The sequence below is a fragment of the Camelus bactrianus genome, chromosome 36, assembly GCF_048773025.1.
Source record: "Camelus bactrianus isolate YW-2024 breed Bactrian camel chromosome 36, ASM4877302v1, whole genome shotgun sequence".
NCBI lineage: Eukaryota > Metazoa > Chordata > Mammalia > Artiodactyla > Camelidae > Camelus > Camelus bactrianus.
In genome coordinates this window covers 381,242-401,068 of record NC_133574.1, presented here as the reverse complement: position 1 = coordinate 401,068, position 19,827 = coordinate 381,242, and the positions used below count along the sequence as shown (strand labels likewise).

General features: G+C 60.9%; 1 protein-coding gene and 1 long non-coding RNA gene across 12 annotated transcripts in view; one reads left to right on the top strand and one right to left on the bottom strand.

Moving 5' to 3' along the window:
• Positions 1-19,827, top strand: part of TNS3 (tensin 3) — a 150,443-nt gene that overhangs the window by 117,491 nt on the left and 13,125 nt on the right. For 9 of the 10 annotated variants that reach the window (XM_074358609.1, XM_074358608.1, XM_074358611.1 and 6 more), the window contains 4 exons: positions 13,687-13,858; positions 15,015-15,652; positions 16,208-16,294; positions 19,612-19,743. In XM_074358609.1, the coding sequence (XP_074214710.1) occupies positions 13,687-13,858; positions 15,015-15,652; positions 16,208-16,294; positions 19,612-19,743 (1,029 nt within the window). The remainder of the gene's footprint in view (positions 1-13,686; positions 13,859-15,014; positions 15,653-16,207; positions 16,295-19,611; positions 19,744-19,827) is intronic. The other variant, XM_074358604.1, reaches the window with a different exon arrangement.
• Positions 972-3,418, bottom strand: LOC123615412 (uncharacterized). 2 transcript variants are annotated; one of them, XR_012504355.1, is made up of 4 exons: positions 2,861-3,418; positions 2,126-2,282; positions 1,592-1,837; positions 972-1,508 (listed from the first exon to the last, which is right to left on the bottom strand). It is a non-coding gene; the product is annotated as an uncharacterized LOC123615412 (long non-coding RNA). The 2 variants fall into 2 exon arrangements; XR_012504354.1 differs by having other exon boundaries at positions 972-1,837.

Below are 19,827 nucleotides of genomic sequence, written 5' to 3'. Positions count from 1 at the left end.
GTTGGGCTACTCAGCTCTGCCTCCCTGGTGGACGCCGCTTGCCTGGAGAGTCCAGAGTTGGGCGGTGGAGGGGGTGCTCCTCAAGCCATGTTCCCATTTAAAAATCGCTCTCCTCGGTCATTGTGGGTTCTCCATGCCGCTGCTTTCTGCCCCGGGAAGCGGGGAGGGGGTCCCTCAGGTGCACCTTTTGGCAGGTGGGAGGCTGACTGTGTGTTTAATGCCACTTCTTGTCCTGGGGACGATGGCCGCTCCACTGCCCCTCCCTCCTGAGGAACCCAGATCCCGGATCGTTTAACAGAAGGGCCGCCTGCCCTGTGAAGTTTCCCGTGTGGCCCGGTGTGCACACGCAGAGGCCAGCTCCTTAGCAGGCGTGAGTGCATGAAGGGTGTGGAGAAGCGTGTGCTGTGTTGGCGCCTCTGAATGTTGAATGCAAGGACGGCGGAGAGGTGCCCGCGCTGCTGTGTGTAGCCTCGTGCGTGTTCTTCTGTTTCAATAACTCAGAAGCAAAGGGATGGCGTCTCTGTCTCCACACAGCCCCATCCCCCGTCCCCCACGATGGGCAGCTCGCTGGAACCCAGTTAGTGGGTTTGGGCCGAGTCAGTGGGTGCCATGCCGCCACGACCGGGTCCACCGGAGACACGCTGGTCCGGCTGCCATGTGCAGAGCAGTGCCAGGCGGGCGGAGTGCTCGGGCCGCAGTGGTTTCTGGAAAGAGGGGAGGACGGGGCTGCACTTGGGGGAGATGCGGGTGATTCGAGCAGCTGACCTGACTCGGGGCTCCGTGGCTGTTCCCAGTTTGCCTGGTTATGATGTTATGGTCTCAGCTGGGCTCTGACTTCTGACTAGTGTGTGTTCCCACATCAGAACGAACCGGGTGCTGGCTTGGCGTAATCCAGACGTGCCGGCTTGTCCCCCAGCCAGCCAGCCGATGAGGTCAGGGAGAAACAGAGCTGGACGCAGGTCAGCGGTGTGGGGAGAGGTTTACTTGGGGCTGGGGTTGTGGGGGCACGGGGCGGGGCACGGCCACGTCCCAGGGCTGGGCGGAGCCCCGGGGACGCGCCCCGTCGTGTGAGGGTCCCTGGCTCCGTGCAGGAAAGAATTCAAGAGCAGTGCAGTGAAGGTAGATTTATTCAGGGGGACGCACCCCACAGACAGAGTGCAGGCCGTCTGGAGAGGCCGGAGGTGGCCCCGGAGCACGGGGTCATCCAGGAAACTGAGATGAGCCCCGAGGTGCCCCCATAACTTCATATGCTAACAGGCGGGAGGGTTACTCCAGCTCCTTGGGGAAGGGGTGGGGTTCCCAGGGATTGGGCCCCCCCCACCCCATGGTTGCTGCCCCCCCACCCCCGCCGCATGTCACGGTCTCACGTCACCACCGGTGTGGCTGCGCTGTGCAGTGGGTCGGGAGGGGCGCCCAGCCCTGCCTGTCGGGGTGGAGGGGTGGCAGGCTGTCCCCGACGGCCCTCCTGTTCTCAGGGGCACTGGGAGGGCGGGCTGGCGGGGACGAGCCTGCAGGAGGCAGAGGCCTGCATGGGGTTTCCGTCTCTCCCCCCTTTAACTTCCAAACTGTCCTCCGTCTGCACCTCACTCACCCTTATGTTCTCGGCATCCAGCGTCCAGAAGGTTCCGGGTGAAACTCTGTGTTGTTTTTAAGGTGTGAGCACCCGTGAGTGAGTGGGAGGGAGACGCTGTTCCTTCGGGGAGCCCGGCCCACAGCAGTCGCGGACGTGGGCGGGAGGATCGGCGTTGCCGACGGGACGCTGTGTCTGCACTGGGTGGTGACTGCACAAGGGGTGAGTGGGCGCCCGCCTCCCGCTGACCCAGGTCCTGGATGCTTCCTGGGGGCAGCACGGTTTTAGGGACGAGTTTTCTGAATGTGACCTTTCTTGGGAGTTGCTTCCGCCTGGAGCACGCCCGCGCCATCAGCCGAGTCCCCGCTGCTCCCACCCCGCCAAGCAGAGGGGACAAGGAGGAAGGGCAGGCCAGTCTGTAAGCGTCCCCACCAGAGCTGCCCTGGTCACAGAGAGGCTGGACGCAGCACAGAGGTGGCATCTCAGAAAGCGGGCCCGGCCGTCCCCTCTGCCCACCCCGTGGGCTGCCCCGCCCGCACCAGGGGAAGGACCCACCCTGGGGAGTGCCGTCCATCTCAGCCCTTCCTGGGCCTGGCCGCCCTGCCAGACGGCCGCCTTCCTCTCTGTTCGGGGAGCCGTGGGCCACGGGAAAAGCCCGTCCGTCCGCCGGCTGGGCCTGCCCTGGGCTGCGGCCAGGCATTTCCTGCAGACCCTGCAGGCCATAAACAACCCAGAGGAAGTGCCCTGCGTGGCCCTCGGGGCAGAGGGTCTTTGGGGTCTTCTTGGCCTCGAACTTGGGGAGGTGGGCCAGGCATCCATCCTGTGGGAGGTGAGTGCCTGTGAGCTTCCACTGGCTTGGTGAGTGGGTCAGAGGGTCACGGCAGGGCTGGGCAGGGGTGACTCCGCACGGTGTGGCTGGAAGGTGTCCTGGAAGCCCGCCACGTGCGCCGTGCCCGGTGCCTCCGTGCAGCCCTGGAGGCGGGGCGAGTGTTGGCCCACCGGCCTCCCAGGAGGGACATGGGTCCCTCTTCCAGGGAGGACTTCAGGGGACGTGGCGTCCACATGAGGATTTGGCAGACGAGTGGGACTGTGCCTGGCCTGTGAGGCAGGAGAGGCGAGGGGTGAGCACCCACTCTGTGCTGTGCTAGGTGGGTGTAGACCTCATGGTACACTGCCTACCACCTGGGGCTTCGATGTCAGAGGCCACACCCAGGACAAGTCCCTTCTGCTCTGCTGAACGGACTTCTTACTGTCAGATCTGAGGCCATGAGGGACGGAGCATGGACTTACCTGACTGAGGGGGGACAGTGTCCCAAGTGTAGGGTCATTTGAAATGGGCTTTGACGAGTATATAGGAGCTCGCCGGATTGCTTCGGGTTGGGGACAGGGGAGGTCTTCCACGTAGAGGGAAGAACTTGAGCAGAGCAGAGGGAAGAAAGGGATCTAGTGTGTTTGAGCTAAGCCACCCGCCAGGTGAAGTCGGCTGATTGGTTGGAAAAGAGAGTCAGCCAGCAGGAGGGTATGGGAGCCGCTGCTGTGGGAGGAACACCCCCCCACCCCCGCTGGCCCAGGCAGGGGATGGAGTGAAGGCCTGGGGCTGGTGCCTGGGCGATGAGAGGCGGTGCCCAGGTCCCAGGGAAGGGGACAGGGCAGGAGGCTTCGCTGTGAGCCTGGGATCCCAGGGAAGCGCGTCTGCCTCTGTCAAGGCGCAGGTCCTGGACGGGGGCCTTGGGGGGCTCGTTCGGGGTGGCTGTCTCCCTGGGGTCGCAGCCCCACGGACACTCGCGCTGGCCGCTCGGGTGGCGCTGGCCGTGGGCTGGAGCCGAGCGGTTCAGGGTTCAGCCGGGAGCCTGGAGAGATGAAAGGGAGGGAAAAGGAAAAGGGGGAAGAAACGGAGAGGAAGCGAACCAGGCAGGGAGCGGGCGGGGCCGGCCGTGCCGTCGGAGGGAGGCACTCGCTGGGCAGGCCGCCCGGACAGCCAGATTCTTTCCTCGGACGAGCTCTCCCGCCGCCCTCTGAATGGGCCTCCTCGGAGGTGGCCGCCCCGCGACCCGCCCCGACTCCCCCGGGACGCCGGAACCAGAGTCGCCTGGCCCCGGCGGGTGGGGGCCTCCTCCGGGGACAACCCTCCTGCGGTCGCCTCCCGCTGCCCGTTCTCCCGGCCTGTCCTAGGACTGCCCGGCGCCCACGGCGCCCAGGTACGCGCCGGTCCCCTCCCCGCAGCCTCTGGCCACGTCTCTGCGAGGCTGAAACCTGACCTCCCGGCGGTGGGGGAGGGGGCGGAGGGGAGCGGGAGGGGCTGGGATGCGGGCCCAGGGCCCGATGGGGGATCCGGCTGCGGAGGGGCCCAGTCTTCCCAGTGTCCCCGGGTCCCACGGCCGTGGGACAGGACGCCCGGCCCTGCAGTCGGAGGCGCCTCCTTCCAGAAGAAAGCTCTGCTTTGTCTCAGCGGCCAGGGCTCCCGGGGCAGAGAGAAGCCTGCTTACAGATGTGCGGTCTGGAGCCGGCTGCTTCCCGGCTCGGATCACTCCTCCGCCCGCCCGGTTCCTCCCCGGCCCGGAGGGGTCGCCGGCTGCCCTGGGAGGACGCAGGGCCCGGTGCTCCTGCAGCTTCCTGGGAGAGCAGTGCTTCACTCGGCGCGAAAGCCGGCCTAGGGGTCAAAGTGGGGGCTTCTGAATGAGCCTTGCCTTGCCTGTTGGAGGGTTTTAGAGCCCATGACTTTAAAGCAGAACACACAGTCAGCGAGGTAACCTGCCCGGTTGTCACCAGGGCTCCCGGAGGCTCACCTCTGCAATCTCCAGGTGAGCCCGGCGGCTCGTGGCCCAGGCTGCCACGGCGGGCGGGCACGGGCCTGGCCAGAGTGATGCAGCCTGTGTGCGTGTCTCAGCTGGAAGGACGGGGGGCGATTCCGGGGGAGAGGGGCAGTCGCGCTCAGCGCAGCAAGCCTGGGCTGGTGCTCCCGCTGCCCACTCGCTCATCTCTCCAGCCTGAACGTCCTGCGAGCAGTGCCTTCCAGGCGTGGGAGACTTATCCGTGGCTGAAGGGAAGATAATGTCTCTCTAGACATCTCCCGTCACTTTAATGCCATCTGTATGCATGGCAGTAATTTTCCACACGCTCCATGCGGGTGTTGACATACTAGAAACTGTCCGGGTGGGACAGAAATCTTTTTCCAGCTCCAGAGGTGAATTTAAGAGCATTTTGGCCCCTGTACATCCAGGGAGAGAGCGGTCTCTCTCTGCTGCTGACGGTGGCTGGCGGGAGCCCGGGAGCCTCGGTCCCAGGGCTGCAGGCTACCCCAGAGGCCCCGGGCCCCGTCCGCGCACGGGGAGCTGGCCGGCAGGCCCCTCCAAGGCAGGCGTTCCGCTGTTTTTGGAGCAAAGAGGCAGTTCCTTTAGGACAGGGCTGTTTTATTGCGTTGAGGCTGCTGACTTTGAGATTTCCCTGGTGGAGGGGCAAGGGTGTCTTGTTGGAAGACACAGCTTCCAGGCATAGAGATGAGCTGACCGCCTTTGAGCAAGCTACATTCTTTCTAAATGAAGTGTAGCTGATTTACAAACTAGTGTTAGTGTCCGGTGTACAGCACAGAGATCCATTTATATATATATTCTCATATTCTTTTTCATTACAGGCCATGACAGGGTATTGAATATAGTTCCCTGTGCTGTTCACCTTACGTATAGTAAGTTGTTTGAACAACTTTGTTTTTTCCTTTTTAATTCTTAACACCTTTGCGGTGGTGTGGTTCCTGTATGCAAACCACACACGTTTCAGATGCTCAGGCTGATGGCTTTGGTGGAGGCGTCTGCACCCAGGAAACCACCACCACGGTCACGACAGCCAGCATTTCCATCCGTCCCGAAGAGCTGCAATTTCCCGAGCAAGTTTCTTGAGCTCCGCTTTCAGCACCGCTCTCCTCATCCATAGGAGGGGGCGACCCTTTTCTGTACAGCAGTAGGTGCTCCGCAAAAGCCGCTGTCTCTCCAATTTCTGTTACTGTCCTCGCTATAAAGGAAGTTGGTATATGTGACTTTCCCCAGATTTAAAAACGTCTTTGAGACACTCGTGATTTCAGAGCCGCGGACGCTCCGATGGAGGAAAGTGAGACCGGGTGGAGTTTGGGCGTGATGGTCGGCGTGCATTCTAGGCAAGCAGTGCGCGCACTGAGGACCGTTAATCCACAGTCACTCTGCTGCTGCCCACGTGCCCCCTTCAGCTTCCCCTCCCTGTATTTTAAGAAAACGGTCGAATGATATCCAAAGGCGTGAAGCGCTCAGCTGAGTCGGAATCCCTGCGAAGGGGCGAGGGGGATGTGGCCACAGGGTGTTAAGGCCAGTCAGGGGTTGGCCCTGGCCCCCGGGTCCCACCCGCTTTGCAGACGGCCCACCTGAGTGTCGGTACCACAGGTCTGATCTTGGGACTCAAAGGTAACCGAGTGCAGTTCACGGAGGTGCTGGTGTCCAGAAGCCCCTCCCCCGGACCCCACTCTCCTGTGTCCTGCTTCAGTCTGGTCACCGCCTTGTCCTGGCCTGAGGGGGCCGGGAACCAGTTCACCTTCCAGCCCTGCTGCTGAATACCAGGCACCTCTGGTATCTGATGTGCAGGTCGCCTCAGGCAGGGCAGGGGCCGGATTGGCTACATGAAGGCCAGGCGGGCCTCACAGACGCGGTGGGAGGGGGCGGAGGGGTGGGAGGACCTGGTGAGGGTGTGACAGCTTTGGGACGCAGGGACAGCCAGCTCTCCTGGGCGTCCGGGCGCACAGAGACACGCTCCTAGAATGCCAGGGGGCCCGGACAGCTCTGAGAAGGTGAGCGCAGGCTCTGGTCCTGGAAGGTGTGGGTCTCGGGGTCCCTCCTGGGTGTCTGTGGGTGTCTGTACCCCACCGTCCTGACCCTTTGCTCCCAAGGTCCTGCCGCCTGTGGGTGTAAGTTGTACCCTGGACTTCTCTGGTGTGCGGGCCCAAGCTCTGGCTGCCCCCTCGTTTTCAGGCAGTGCACCTGCCCAGCGGTGGTCCTGAGCCACGTGGGTGTTTGGATGTTCAGACGTACCTTCCCGCCGGCCGTGACCCCGGGGCAGTCGGGTGGTGGGTGCAGGGCCGGCCCTCAGACTTGCAGCCCTGCACTCGGTCTGGAGGCTCAGTGGGGGAGCCAGCTCTCTCTGCACCCTGCGGACCCCGCCCCGCTGGGCAGCCAGGGCCACTGCTCCTGTGACGGGGTTGGGGGTGCTGGTGACATGAAGGGTCCGCTTTCCGCTCGGTGTGGTGTGGTGGGCTAGGCTGTGGGTCCCCTGGGTGTTGGGTCAGAACAGGGCAGGTATTGCCGAGGTTTGCTGCTGTTATGACACTGTTTTTGTTTGTTTTGGGTCTTTGGTTAGCCGCAGGCTTTCCCTGGAGCTGTTTCTGTCTGACGGTCTGGGATCCCGGGAGGCAGTCAGGGCACCTCCCCAGGCCGCATCCTTCCGTCCTTCCTTTCTTCTGTCTGTCAGTGTCCCCATGCCCGTGGCCGTGTGGTGCCCGGGGCTGTGGCTGGACGTGCCGGGACCCGGGAGGAGCAGGCTGCTCCGTGGTGGCCAGAACCCGGTTCCCAGGCCTGATACCCGTTTTTTAAAGATGACTTGGTGGAGGGGGGTGTAGCTCAGTGGTAGAGCGCACTTAGCACGCGCGAGGTCCTGGGGTTAGGGTTTCATGGGGACTGCGCTCCCATTTTGCAGGAGAGTCCCGGAGAGCGGTGGGCGGAGGGCTGCCCCGCACGTGAGCCGTCTTCGCACCCGTGACTGCGCCCAAGAAGCGTGTTGTGTCTGGTTCGGCTCAGCTTTTTCTAAAAAGGAAAGCGTACGAGGGCCCCAGAGGGCGGTCCTGCCTCAGGCTAGGAGACGTGAGGGCCCCTTCCCCGGCCCCCATTCCGCAGCCCCGCGTGTGGGCTTTGGGGGGCCTGCAGCCCCGAGGCCATTCCTCCTTACAGCCCGCAGGAGAGCAGGGGTGTGTTTTCCTGAGCCCGGTTTGCGGCGTGCCCGTTCCTTGCCGGTTGCCAGTGCCCTCTGTCATCAGTGGAGAAGCTGGCTTCTCTCCGGGCATCTTGCAGAGCAGACACTGCTTGGGCAAGACTCACTGTGAAGAGAAGGCTGTTCCCACATTAGGATTCCCTGCGCGGCACCCGTGGAACGGGGCCCAGTGTGTTTTCTTCCCAGTGTGTTTGGATCAAAACCTCTGAACAGAAATGGGACGTCGTCAAAAGACAAGAAGGAACAAGGTCCCGATTGTAGTGGGTGGTTTTGCCTGCATTCTCCGGTTCTTGTGTGTTACTGAGTGAAAGGAAGGCGGCGGTGGCGTGTTTTTTGGAGGGGGTAATTCCAGTTTGGATACGGGGACTTCACAGAAGAGTCCCCGGCTGTGGGCAGCACAGGGCGCCCGACGTCCGTGCTGCTGGCGCCTTGTCTGGCTCTGTCGGGGGGGGGATGAGGGCATGGACGCTGTGACAGGAGGGAGCGGGTTCATCCTCGGGAGGGCCCCCCGCTGGCCTTCACCCACAGGGCACGTCCGTGTGATGTGACTGTTTGACATAAGGATTCACAGAGGAAAATTTTCACTCAAAGCCAAGGAAGTGTGTGTTTATCCATTGGGGACCATTGATCATTTCCTTCTTACTCTTAAAAATCGAAGTGCAGTCAGTTACAGAGTGTCAATGTCTGGTGCACAGCACACCGTCCCAGTCGTGCATAGACACACACGTATTTGTTTTCATGTGCTTTTTCATTATAGGTTATTACAAGGTATTGTCTATAGTTCTCTGTGCTGTACAGAAGGCATTTGATTTTTTTTTTAATCTATTTTTATAAATAGTGGCTAACGTTTGCAAATCTCAAACTCCCAAATTTATCCCTTCCCACCCCCTTTTCCCTGGTAGCCATAAGGTTGTTACTATGTCTGCCAGTCTGCTTCTATTTTGTAGCTGAGTTCACAGTGTCCTTTTTTTCTCTTTTTTTAGATTCCACATGTGGTATTTTTCTTTCTCTTTCTGGCTTCCTTCACTTGGAATGACGATCTCCAGGTCCATCTGTGTTGCTGCAAATGGCATGTTTCATTCTTTTTTATGGCTGAGTAGTATTCCATTGTGTAAACACACCACACCTTCCTTATCCAGTCACCTGTCAATGTGATCATTTCCTTCTGTGAGGTCTTTGATTTTCATCAAAAAAAATCAGCTGTGGCATTGCTTTTTCAGTCTTTAGGGGGTTTTCTCTGCTAAATTGTCTCTATATCTGGCTGCCTGTGCCTCATTCCCCTGCTTAAAAGAAGGTTGGCGAAATGGTCTGTTGTTTGTAGACAAACGAGAGGATTATAAGCTTCCCTTTAAAAAAAAAATCACTGCTATCAAACTTCTCATATGCTCTTACTTTTAAAATAATACTTTAAATTTAGGGTTTGGCAGTGGGAAGAGGACTGTTTTACCTACGAGATGTTTTGTGGGAAACTCGTGGTAACCAGAAGGCAAAAATCAAGAGCTCAGACATGAAACACAGACTGAACGATGCCCCTGTGGACGGAAACCTCCGATTTACAAAGGGAGACGGAAGGAGAAGGAAATAGTGGGGAGGCGAGCTTGGAGCCAAACCCACCCACAGATGCGTCGACTCTGCTGATGGGATTCTGAGGGTGACGCAGCTGGGGTCCCAGAGAGGGGCACCGTGCTCCGTGGTCCCCGACCAGAACCTGGAGGTCTGGGCTCTCCTCCCAGCAGCCCCGAGGTTCACACCCAGAACTAGAGAGAAAGGAGGAGACCAGAGAGGTGTTACTGCCTCATTTCGCAGAACTCTCTCAAATGGTGGAGACAGGAGCTTCCCAGTTCGCTGCCTCACCCCAGGGTGTGACCAGGAGGAAGGGGTGGAGGGATGGAGACAGGGGGTGGAGTGTAGATGTGGGAGGCAGATGGACAGTGGTCGATGAGAGATAGATGGAGAAGACGGGTGGATTATAGATCGGTAGACAGATGGATGGATAGACAGACAGACAGATAGATAGATAGATGCAGGTAGTCTCACTCGCTTCTAAAAGTTTACCGTGAATTTGTCTGTTTATTACGGGCCAGAGGTGGAGGCTGACTTTCCAGGCAGTTAAATAACAAAACTCAAGTTTCTTCACCTGGATGGGCAAGTACACCTCAGCTAAATTTATTTTCTTTTTCGCTAAGTCATAGAAAAGATTGAACGGCAATTTTAATTATTGAGAGTAATTTAATGCGTAAGTGAATACTTTTTATGTTTTTAAGATTTTTTTAAATGTAACTAGGAAGACAAGGAAATGTTTTTGTTTTGTTTTTGGTTTTTTTGTAATGTCACGCGCCTGACTTTTGTTAAAGGTGGTGGGTCCTGCGTCTCAGAGAAGAGCTGCGTGGGGGTGAAGGGTGATGTTTGGCCCCCTCTGGCATTTTTTTCTGCCTGGCCACTCCCTCCAGCCGGCACTGGGCTGTGGAGGACCGGGAGCCGGGGCCCCGCCTGCGCGCAGCGCGAGTCCCCTTTCTTCCTGGGAACTGACGTGTGATGTAAACAGTGGCGAGCAGACAGCACACACGTCAGCCAGCTTCCCACGGAGCCTCGGTCGGCGTTCGGACCCCCGCCCGGCCCGACTGGGTGAAGGAAGTGCAGGGAGGGGGCTGGACATCTCCGAGCCCAGCGGGAGAGGCCCGCTCCCTGCTTCCCCCCGCGGTGCCCCAGGACCCCGTCTGCTGGGAACCAGGAAGGGGGACGAGGCGGATTTCCAAACTGAAGGTGTCATCGTCCATCCCTGGGTGTCACCAGGGAAGGCACAACATGAGAACATGGTGAGGAGGAGCCGGGAGATGCCGGGACTGAGAAGAGGCCCAGAGCAGGTTGGCCCAGAGCTGTGACGGCCGTTAACGGAGGAGATCCCAGGAGCAGGGGCTGTGCGCGCCCTCCGGGCCGCGACCTCTCTGCGTGGCCCAGCAAATGCTCGCACATCCCTGAAGCAGGTGCACTGGCCTTGACGGATAAACGTTCTTCTGATGCCACAGTTCTGTGCTGTTTCTTGTCGCGGGACCCTGGGGGCTGATCAGCTCCTCTCCTCCCCCGCCTTGGGCCAGCCCCCGACCCATATTTCCACATCACGCCCTGAACTTTCCCCTTTCACCTCTTTGCCTCTGTGGACTCACTCACTGATTCACAGAACCACTGACCCGAAGCCCCCGCCAGCTGCCAGCTCCTGTTCTGTGAGCGCAGAGCTCGGGAAGCTGCCCAGCGCACCCCTACCTGCACAGCTTTTGGTCCGTCAGAATCCCGCCAACCTTCCAGGCTTCTAGCAGTTACCACTTCCTCCAGGAAGCCTTCCAGCTCTCCCCAGACAGAAGCAGTTCACCCGCAGGCCTTTCTGAAGCTCATGGGCCCCTCAGTGTGATGCTAATGCCAGTCTCCCCATGTGGACAAAACGCTCGCCTGGCGGGCAGGGGCTTAGTTTCCCACAGCACCCAGTGCGGTGCTGGCAGGTAACCGCTTGGCAGACACACCTGAGGGGGAAGGTGGACCCAGGCAGACGTGAGGGAGGAGTGCGGCGGGCCCTCTGCGACACTGAGCATCCGGTTTCCTATCCCAGCTTTGATCAGCAGGGCTGAAGGGTGGGCTCTGAAGACCATCTGGCTGGTTAATTAATTCAGCACACATTTGTCTTAGAATATGTATATATGTGTGTGTGTATTGACCGGGGGTGTCACCCTGGCTTGGGCGCCGCCCCCTGCGCGAGCCGGACGGCTGCGTCTGCTCTGGGGACTCATGGGTGAGTCTGGGCAGCAGGCGGGCACCGAGCGCAGCCCGGGGTGCCCACGGAGCGTTTGCAGGGGGTGCGGGAGGCAGCACCCGTCCCCAGGGCTCACAGAGTGGGTTGTACAAATGAAACACCAGCCCCGGACTTTCCCATGATGAAAAGTTGACTAAATGTTAAAAAAAAAAAAAAAACACGCTGCGTTGGGCTTCCCCCCTTGAAGTGTCTGTCTTTGGTTTCCCTGTTTTACGACTAAGTGAATATGCGTACTTGCCTTTTCACTGATCCTGCTTAGAAGCCGTAAGTTGGTTTTAAACCTGTGGCTTGATTTCTTCGGTCTGTTTTGGGAAGCTCTCTGGGAAAATCTCTCCCAGTCTGCTTCTGCCTCGTTCCGTCTCTCCCCCCCTTCTTGGACTCTAGTTACGCACGTGTCAGCACCTTTCACCACGTCCCCTGGGGTTTTCTGCTCTTTTCCGTGTTCCCGTCTTTTCCCTCTCGCTGCTTCAGCCTGGAGATTTGCATCCGACTTACTTCCCAGGTCTCTCATCATTCCTCCTTGTCTGATCTGCCCACGGAACCACCGACCCCATGCTCACTGGCGTTAATTTTGTTTTGAAGTTCTGGGGTTTCCACTGGATTGTTCTTAATGGACTTCAGTCCTCTGGTGAAATTCTCCTATCTGTTCCTACATTTTCAGCTCAGGTGTGTTAGAGGCTGTGTCTTTTAACTCCCATGTTTATACTGGTTGTGGGCGTTTTTTATCTTCTTTTTTTTGTGTCTTTTTATTTCTTTGTTTTGTTAAGTGGCATGCCTGATCAGGTTTTCTATTAAATATTTGAAATATCAAATGTCTAAAAATGATAGATAGATGATTTGATGGGTGGATGGATGGAAGGATGGATGGATGGGTGGGTGGATGGATGGATGGGTGGGTGGATGGATGGATAGGTGGGTGGATGGATGGGTGTGTGGATGGGTGGGTGGATGGATGGGTGGGTGGATGGATGGATGGATAGATGGGTAGATGGATGGATGGATGGGTGGATGGATAGATGGGTGGATGGATGGGTGGGTGGATGGGTGGGTGGATGGGTGGGTGGGTGGATGGGTGGATGGATGGATGGGTGGGTGGATGGGTGGGTGTCAGACAGACAGACGGTGGCAGGCTCTGGATGGTGGTGTATTCCCCAGAGGACAGGACCGTCTCTTGGGCAGACTCTTTAGCCCTAGGCAGGCTGACTTGTGACTGGTGCCTGTCCTCCAGGGCTGCAGCCTTTGGGGACCTGCCCTGGAATCCTCGCAGTGTCCGCAGAGTCCTCTCTTCCTGCTTCAGTGCCTTGAGCTCCCCCACCCCCCGGGAAACGCCGAGCTCCCCGCTTAGCTTTTGTCTCCTCAGCTGCTGTGTTTGTGTCGGTCACCAGGCAGACGCCTCAATTCCTGGCTGCCTGGGTCATTCTGGACCCCAGTTTTTACCTCCCCAGAACTGCGGGGTTTCACAGGCCTGTCCGGCCTCTGTTCCCCCTGCTCCCAACGGGTCTGGGGCTGGGGACAAACCACCAAGGACAAACCACGTGCCTCGGTGCCGTCCTGGTCCTGGAACTGAGTAACACGAGTGAGACGGAACTTTGTAGTATTTTCTGATCAGTCCCCCCTTGTTCTAGGGCAGAAAACAAAATAACCTGTTCTCAAAATATTATTTTCTTGAGTGCGGTGGATCTGTCGGGTTCTCAAATCTTAGTGTTTTTCTTAAAAAAGGCAACATTTAAAAAAATACCCAGAAGTAGTGGTGATGTGGGGCCGTCAGCCGGACAGACACCTGTCAGTGGGACGTGTGATGGCTGGGTGGTTAGATGGATGGACGGGGTGTGCGGGCGTCGGAAGGCAGGCTTTCCTGGTTCAAGGCCTCTGGCTCCCCGGTGGCGGACGGGGGCCAGCCAGGGTGGTCTCTGCCCCTCTCTGGGGCGAGGACGTCGTTGGCAGGGCTGTGCAGGAGGTGGGAAGTGTTACCCAGAGCACGCGGCCCAGCCTGGGGCACAGAGGGAGGTCAGGCGCCCACGGCCCGCAGCCGCTGTGCCAAAACTTTATGCGAAGTGTGTCTTTCCTTTGGGGGCCCGGTGGCTGGTTTGCACGGGGGCCGTGCCCTTCCCAGAGTGGAGGCGGCCGGCCTCATCAGTGCGGCACCTGCGTCAGGGTAACTGGGGCCCGCGCTGTCACGGACGCGGGTGCCCCCTGGGGTTGTTCCTTGTGCTTGGAGAGAGGCAGCCGCGCTCGGTGGCACTTGTCACCTTCTGCAGCAGAGAGCTTCCGCAGGGACCCCGTTCCTCACAGCCCACCCTGTGTCTCGCCCCAGAACCACGAGGCTGCGCTGAGATTCTCGGTCACTCCGTGGGGATGTCAGAGAGCCCGGCTGGACCCACGCCCGCGGTGCTCCGGGCCGACGTGCCCACGGCGCCCTCCTTGCAGCGGGCCTTCATGTCCTCCTGCACGGTGTCCGGCGGCAGCCCCGGCCAGCGGAGGGAGAGGTGAGTGGGCCTTGGAAGCCAGCACAGCTGCCCCTGCTGACGCCGAGCGCCAGCGCCGTGGCGGGGAGGCGGGTGGCCCCCACATGACACCACCATCAGTCTTCAAAGGGGCCGTCAAGGTACGGACTCCTGGGAGGGCACCCTGGCAGTCAGCAGGCGGGGTGCCCACAGAGGGGCCCTGCCCTGAGAGTCCGAGGACAGTGCCAGCTAGCGGCTGGGCGTCCGGAGGGCGTGGTCTGAGCTGAGGCTGGCGAGGGGTGCGGGGGCCAAGCCAGGCCTCCGTCTCTGGGACACGGAGGCCAGGCCGGGAGGGAGCCCACCTGCCTGTGGCTGCATAGCGCGGAGGCCTGCTTTCCCCGGGGACGTGGAATTTGTGCTGGGGTGCGGGAACACCCCCGCCATGGGATCCAGGGAACAGGAAGGAGGGGCCACGGACAGAGGAACGTCCTGTTTCCGCTTCTGGAAGGACTGCCGTTGAGCAAATTCAGATGCTCCGGGTGGGACCCACTTCTTCGTGTTTCCCTTGTGTGTGGGGGCCCGGGGCTCAGCCCTAACCCCCCTTCGTCCCTCCCCCTTTCTCTTTACAGAAAGGGGGGCTCCTGTCAGGACTTGACATCACGCACAGAGCACGTGTGTGTCTGCTAGTGAAATGTTTCTGTGTTTCTAAATGCAAGGGGATTTCTGAGATGCTTAATGCCGGCGTTTCCGATTTCCGACATGGAAATCTCCTGTTCTTATCGGTACCCCTTCACCAGCTGGGTGTCCGGCAAGCACGTGCTGGAAACTGACTGTGCAGGCACCTCTGTCGGCATCGGGGGGGAGAGCGGGACGGGGGGTTGAAGCAGACATGCGGTCGATGCCCGTGTGATGGGACCAGAGGGAGTTCCCGCGCACGTGGACACAGTACAGCTTTGTCTTGAAGAAGAGAAGGGTCTGCCAGGTGCGGGCTGAGGGAGGCGGAGGCAGGGCAGGTGTGGAGCTGGGCAGGGCCGCCCGGGGTCCCCGAGGCTGCACACTGTGCCTCTGGGGTGAAGGGTCGAGTGGGGTCCGGAAGGCGGGCCTGAACCCTGACACTGGGGTTTGCCGGGTGGGGACCCTGGCTGGTGCCAGGGCCTGGCCCTGGACTGGTCCTTCTCTGATTGCTTTGTCTGTCCAGCAGCCCTCCCGCCGAGCACCCGTGGGTGGAGAGCAGCCCCAAATCCTCGCTGGCCCTGCTGGGGAGCGGCCGGCCGGCAGGCAGCCTCCTGGGCACCGGCGAGTTCCCGGGGCCCGGCCAGGACGGCCCCGGGCGGCCCCACTTCCCGCCCGCCGAGCTCCAGACGCCCTTCCACGGCCACCAGCTGTCTCTGACGGACCCCCCGGAAGCACTAGGGCCGCAGAGCGGCCAGGCCTTCCTGAGCTTCTGCTCGGCCCCCGGGGGAGCTGGCCTTCCTCCCGGGGGGGACGCGGGGCCCTTGCTGGCCAGTTCCCACGGAGCATCCCCGGCCCTCGGCCCCCCGCGGGCCGCCGTGGAGCCTGCCGACGACGGCTTCCTGTCTCACGGCTTTCTCACGGTGGCGCCGGGACACAGCGGCCACCACAGCCCGGTCCTGCAGGGCCCGGGGCTGACCCTGCCGGGGCAGCCGCCCCTTCCTGAGAAGAAGCGGGCCTCAGAGGGGGACCGGTCCTTTGGCTCGGCCTCCCCGTCCTCCAGCGGCTTCTCCAGCCCTCACAGCGGGAGCACCATGAGCATTCCTTTCCCAAACGTCCTCCCGGACTTTTCCAGGGCCTCGGAGGCGGCCACGCCGTCCCCAGGTAGGTGCGTCCCCGCCGGCAGGAGGCCCACCTCTGCCCACGCCCGCACGTGGCGAGGGCGGGCCCCGGGGTTGCAGCTGGGCTGCCCTGTGAGCTCCTTGGAGGAAAAATCCAGAACCTCCGGGGGTCCTTCCCGTGTTGCCAGCCCAAAGCCAGAGATTCCAGCAGCAGAAAGTGCAGACATTCGTTGGTTTCTTCCTCTCGCTTGGAATCCCTGTTCTGGTAAAGTAACGTCAAAGACACATGGGACTGAGCCACTGGAAACTTAATTGTGAAATGTTCAGACGTGGAAGAGGCGGTCAGACGCTGGCGGGAGGGAGCAGCGCCCGCCACGCGGTTTCCTGCCCGGCCAGCTGTGTGTTTGTGCCATGAAGCGGGCACGCCCTGCTCCGCGCCAGGGCCTCCCCTGTAGGCAGATAGAGTGCGCTCCCCAGACGCCCCGCCTGCGCCCCGTCCACGCCCCGGGGGGACTGTGAACTCCCAGTGCCCTGCGGGGTGAGAGGCTGCCGGAAAGAACGCCCTCCGCAATGACTGTCGTTAAATTCTGTTTTGCAGATAATCCAGGTGAGAAGCAGGTGACCGTGAACTTTGTCCAAGACACATCCAAGTTCTGGTACAAGGCGGATATCTCCAGAGAACAAGGTGCGTGGGCAGGACGAGGGCTCGGCGCCGAAGGAGGCGGGACTGGGCGGGGGACCCAGGGAGCTGTCGCCCGGACAGATGCTTCCCCGCCTTGGGGAAACTGCTGGGACCTTGGCATCAGGACTGGAAGGTCTCGGTCCTAACGAGGGAGGCGCTGGCCACGAGCGGCCCGTGGTGTGTGCGGTGGAGTTTCTGGTGGCTTCCCTCAGCACAGGCTGGGCAGTGTCGCCAGTGACGACTGCAGACTGGGACAAGAAGACAGCCAAGGCCTCGAGCCGCGGGGGCCGAGGGTTGGGGGGGCGTCTCTAACACTAGGCCTCGCACCCCTGCCTTTGTCCACGCGGATGACCAAGCACCCGACAGGTGATGGGGCCTGCGGCCAGCGTCTCCCGCGCAGCCCGCGCCCCTGCGTGCAGTCTCAGGACAGTGGGAGGAACTGAGAGCAAGTTAGGGTTGTCGGGCGCTGTTTCCCCAGAACCCGAGTGGAAGTGGGGGCTGGCAGCCTGTGGAGCTGTGGGCCCCCTGGGCGGACCCTGGGCAGCGGACTCCCTCCGAGAGGATGCTCTGGCCCCGGCTGGGGGGCTGGTGGGTGCCCGGAAGGATGAAACGCCTCGGGGGCTTCCCGGGGGCTCTGGGCTGAGAAGGGGGTGGCCTGGCTTCCACTGCTGCTCGGAGCCGACCCTCAGCCTGGGGAGGAAGTCACCAGCTCTCGGGGTTACGTCCCCAAAGTGCCTGGATCTGAGGGGTTAAACGGGCGAGAGAACAGCTCTGTCCAACTTTTTATTCGAAATTCTTCTACTCAATTAAGCAGATCATAAAAATGCTAAGAATGTCCCTTTCTTCCCGGGAGCTCAATGGACCCATTGTGGTTTCATATGGGGAGCCCGCGGCCTGGGGGGCTGCCGAGGCCCTGAATTGGCCTTTGTGCCGGGCTGAGCTCACGGCCGGGCTGCGCTGTGGCCAGATGCCCGGTCCAATCCCCTCCCTGCTCCGGTGGCAAGAGTCCCCGTGACCGTGGCCCTCATCCAGCCCACAGACTCTGCGGAGTGCTTGTCGAGGGCCCTGTTCTGGAACGTTCTCAGCAGACCCTCCTACGGGTCTTCGGGAGCTCAGCCCTTCATCCCAGGGCGGAGGGCTGGCCTGCCCCGTTTGGGACTGGCACTCAGAAGAGGCAGGCGTGGCTGGTGTTCGCCTGGTGGTTCCTGCCTGGGGGGGCCTGGGGAACAGTCCTGGGCAGAGGGCACCTCCTTGCTGGCCTTGCTGGGCACACAGAGGGTGGTGGAGTTACTGTGGTCGTCAGTCTGAGCCACAAATTTAAGAACATTTCTTCTGGGCTGTCCCTCCACCTCAAAATAGCTGATATGCGGCCTGCGCATTGATTTTTTCCAGCCGAACCCCAGGAGCAGAGCTTCCTCTGTGTCCTGGGTGTTTTGTGTGGACCCCTACTTGTTCTGTCGGGGGTGCCAGCTTCTCCCGAGGGAAGAAAGCCACCAGAGGTTCTGTTGTAACCTCTGGAATGTGCCTTTTCCTGGAAAAGCTGCAGTGAAATTTCAGGGAGGTGGAGTTGGGGAAAGGCCCCGGGGCCGTTTTCGGGCACAGCTGGTCACGTGACTATGGCACTTAGGGCCTTGGCATTTTTTAAAGGTGGACATGGAACTGGCGGGAGGTCAGGGCTCTCAGCCTCGGCTCCCCGTCCTTAAACGCAGCAGCCGCAGGGAGACAGGCGGTGAGGGCGTGTCTTCTGCAGCCTGGCGGTGCCCTGGGGGGTGTGAGCTCCTGTCTGCTTCAGGAAACAGCGAGTCCAGCCCAGACCTCAGGCTGCCCTCCACGCGTGGCCCCCGTGTCCCAGGCGGCCTGACCTCTGGGGAAGGGGCTGGGAGCGGGGAGCCGCCCAGAGCAGCCGCGGCTGGCCGTCTCTGCCCCCAACGAGTCTGGGCTGCTTGTCTCCACCCCCGTGGGGCGGAGTCACGACTTAGAAAGGCAGAGCTGGTGAGGTTGTCACAGCGGAAAAAAATACGACTTCTGTGGGTGAGATTCCCTTACTTAAAGAATAACAGTCATACACATTCAGCCCCAGATCTGGAAAACAGCCTGTGACCCAGACCCTGCTCCGTCCGGGGCGCAGGCCCGCTGCCCACTTGGGCTCCCCAGCGCAGGTGGGAGAGGCTGCCGGTTCCTCCGCCGTGTCAGGGTCACCCCAGACCCTGTCCCTCCGCCCCTCCCTGCGTGCCGTGTGCAAGCCCCCACCTGGGGGCCCCGTCCCGCCCGCGGGGCTGGGGGCGGCCCCACGGAGAAGTGCAGAAGGAACCCTGTGTCTCGCCAGGCCGGGAGGTTGGGGCTGGAGTCAGGGTGCGTCTGGGGCTGGGACAGGGTGTTTCCCAAGGCAGACGGGCTTCCTGCTCTCCCGGGTTTGAGTCCTGGGCCCTGACGCGCTGCAGACAGAGCTGCGGGCTCCACAGAAAGGCGGCGTTAACAGGGCTGCCATTCTGCGCTGCGTTACGCTTCAAATCCCTGGTTGTCTTTTATAAAAGGTGCAGGTCTGTGAAGGAAGCTCTGGGCTCTGCTCCTCTCTGGGCACCATCGGGGTTGCCTGAGGTTACCACTGCCCTGACCCATCACTCTTTCTTCCTGTGTCATTAGCGGAAGGCCTGTGGGAGCCAGGCTTCGACCCAGAGGCGAGGCGGGGAGGGATGTTCTTGTTAAGTGACAGTCAGCGCTCACCTGGGGCGGGTGGAGAGTGCGGGGCCAGGCTCAGCCCTTGGCCCTGACCGACAGGTGACCACCACACCGAAAAGGGGCTCACAGCCCCACCTAGGTGGGAACCACTGACCAGAGCAGCCACATCTTCCCCGACCACCGGATGGAGGGCCACCCGTGGCCACATCTTTGCCGTTCCCTGGGGCAGAGGGGGGAATTTGTGGTCAACATGCAGTGACTTCGGGGTCACGCGCGCGGTCTCGGAAAGTGCGATCAGAAACTTCTTTCCTTCTGTTGAAAGTTGACAACGTCCTTTCTAACATCGCATGAGAAATGCCAGGCCGGGAGACGGCCCAGGTGGCCTCTGTTGGTGCTGGGCGCCACTGCGTGTGGGAACACGCGGTCTGGGCGTGTGTGCCTGTTTCCTGGTGGGGTGCTCACGGGGGCTTCGCAGGTGCTGCGGGGTTGACGGGGGTCTTGTGTGTAGTATGTGTGTGTACATGAAAGCCGCACCTCCGTCTGGTGCCCCTGCAGACCCCGGCCATCCCCGGGCGTGGCCGTCGGAGAGGCAGGCCATGGTCCCCGCCGTGCACACACTCACACCTCTTTCCCTCCTGCAGCCATCGCCATGCTGAAGGACAAGGAGCCCGGGGCCTTCATCGTCAGGGACAGCCACTCCTTCCGGGGCGCCTACGGGCTGGCCATGAAGGTGGCCACGCCGCCGCCCTCCGTCCTGCAGCTGAACAAGAAAGGTGGGTCCCGGACGGCTCTGCTCAGCCCCGCCTGCCGCTTAACCTTCCCGCCCGTGCGGCCCTGGGGACGGGAACAGCCCTCAT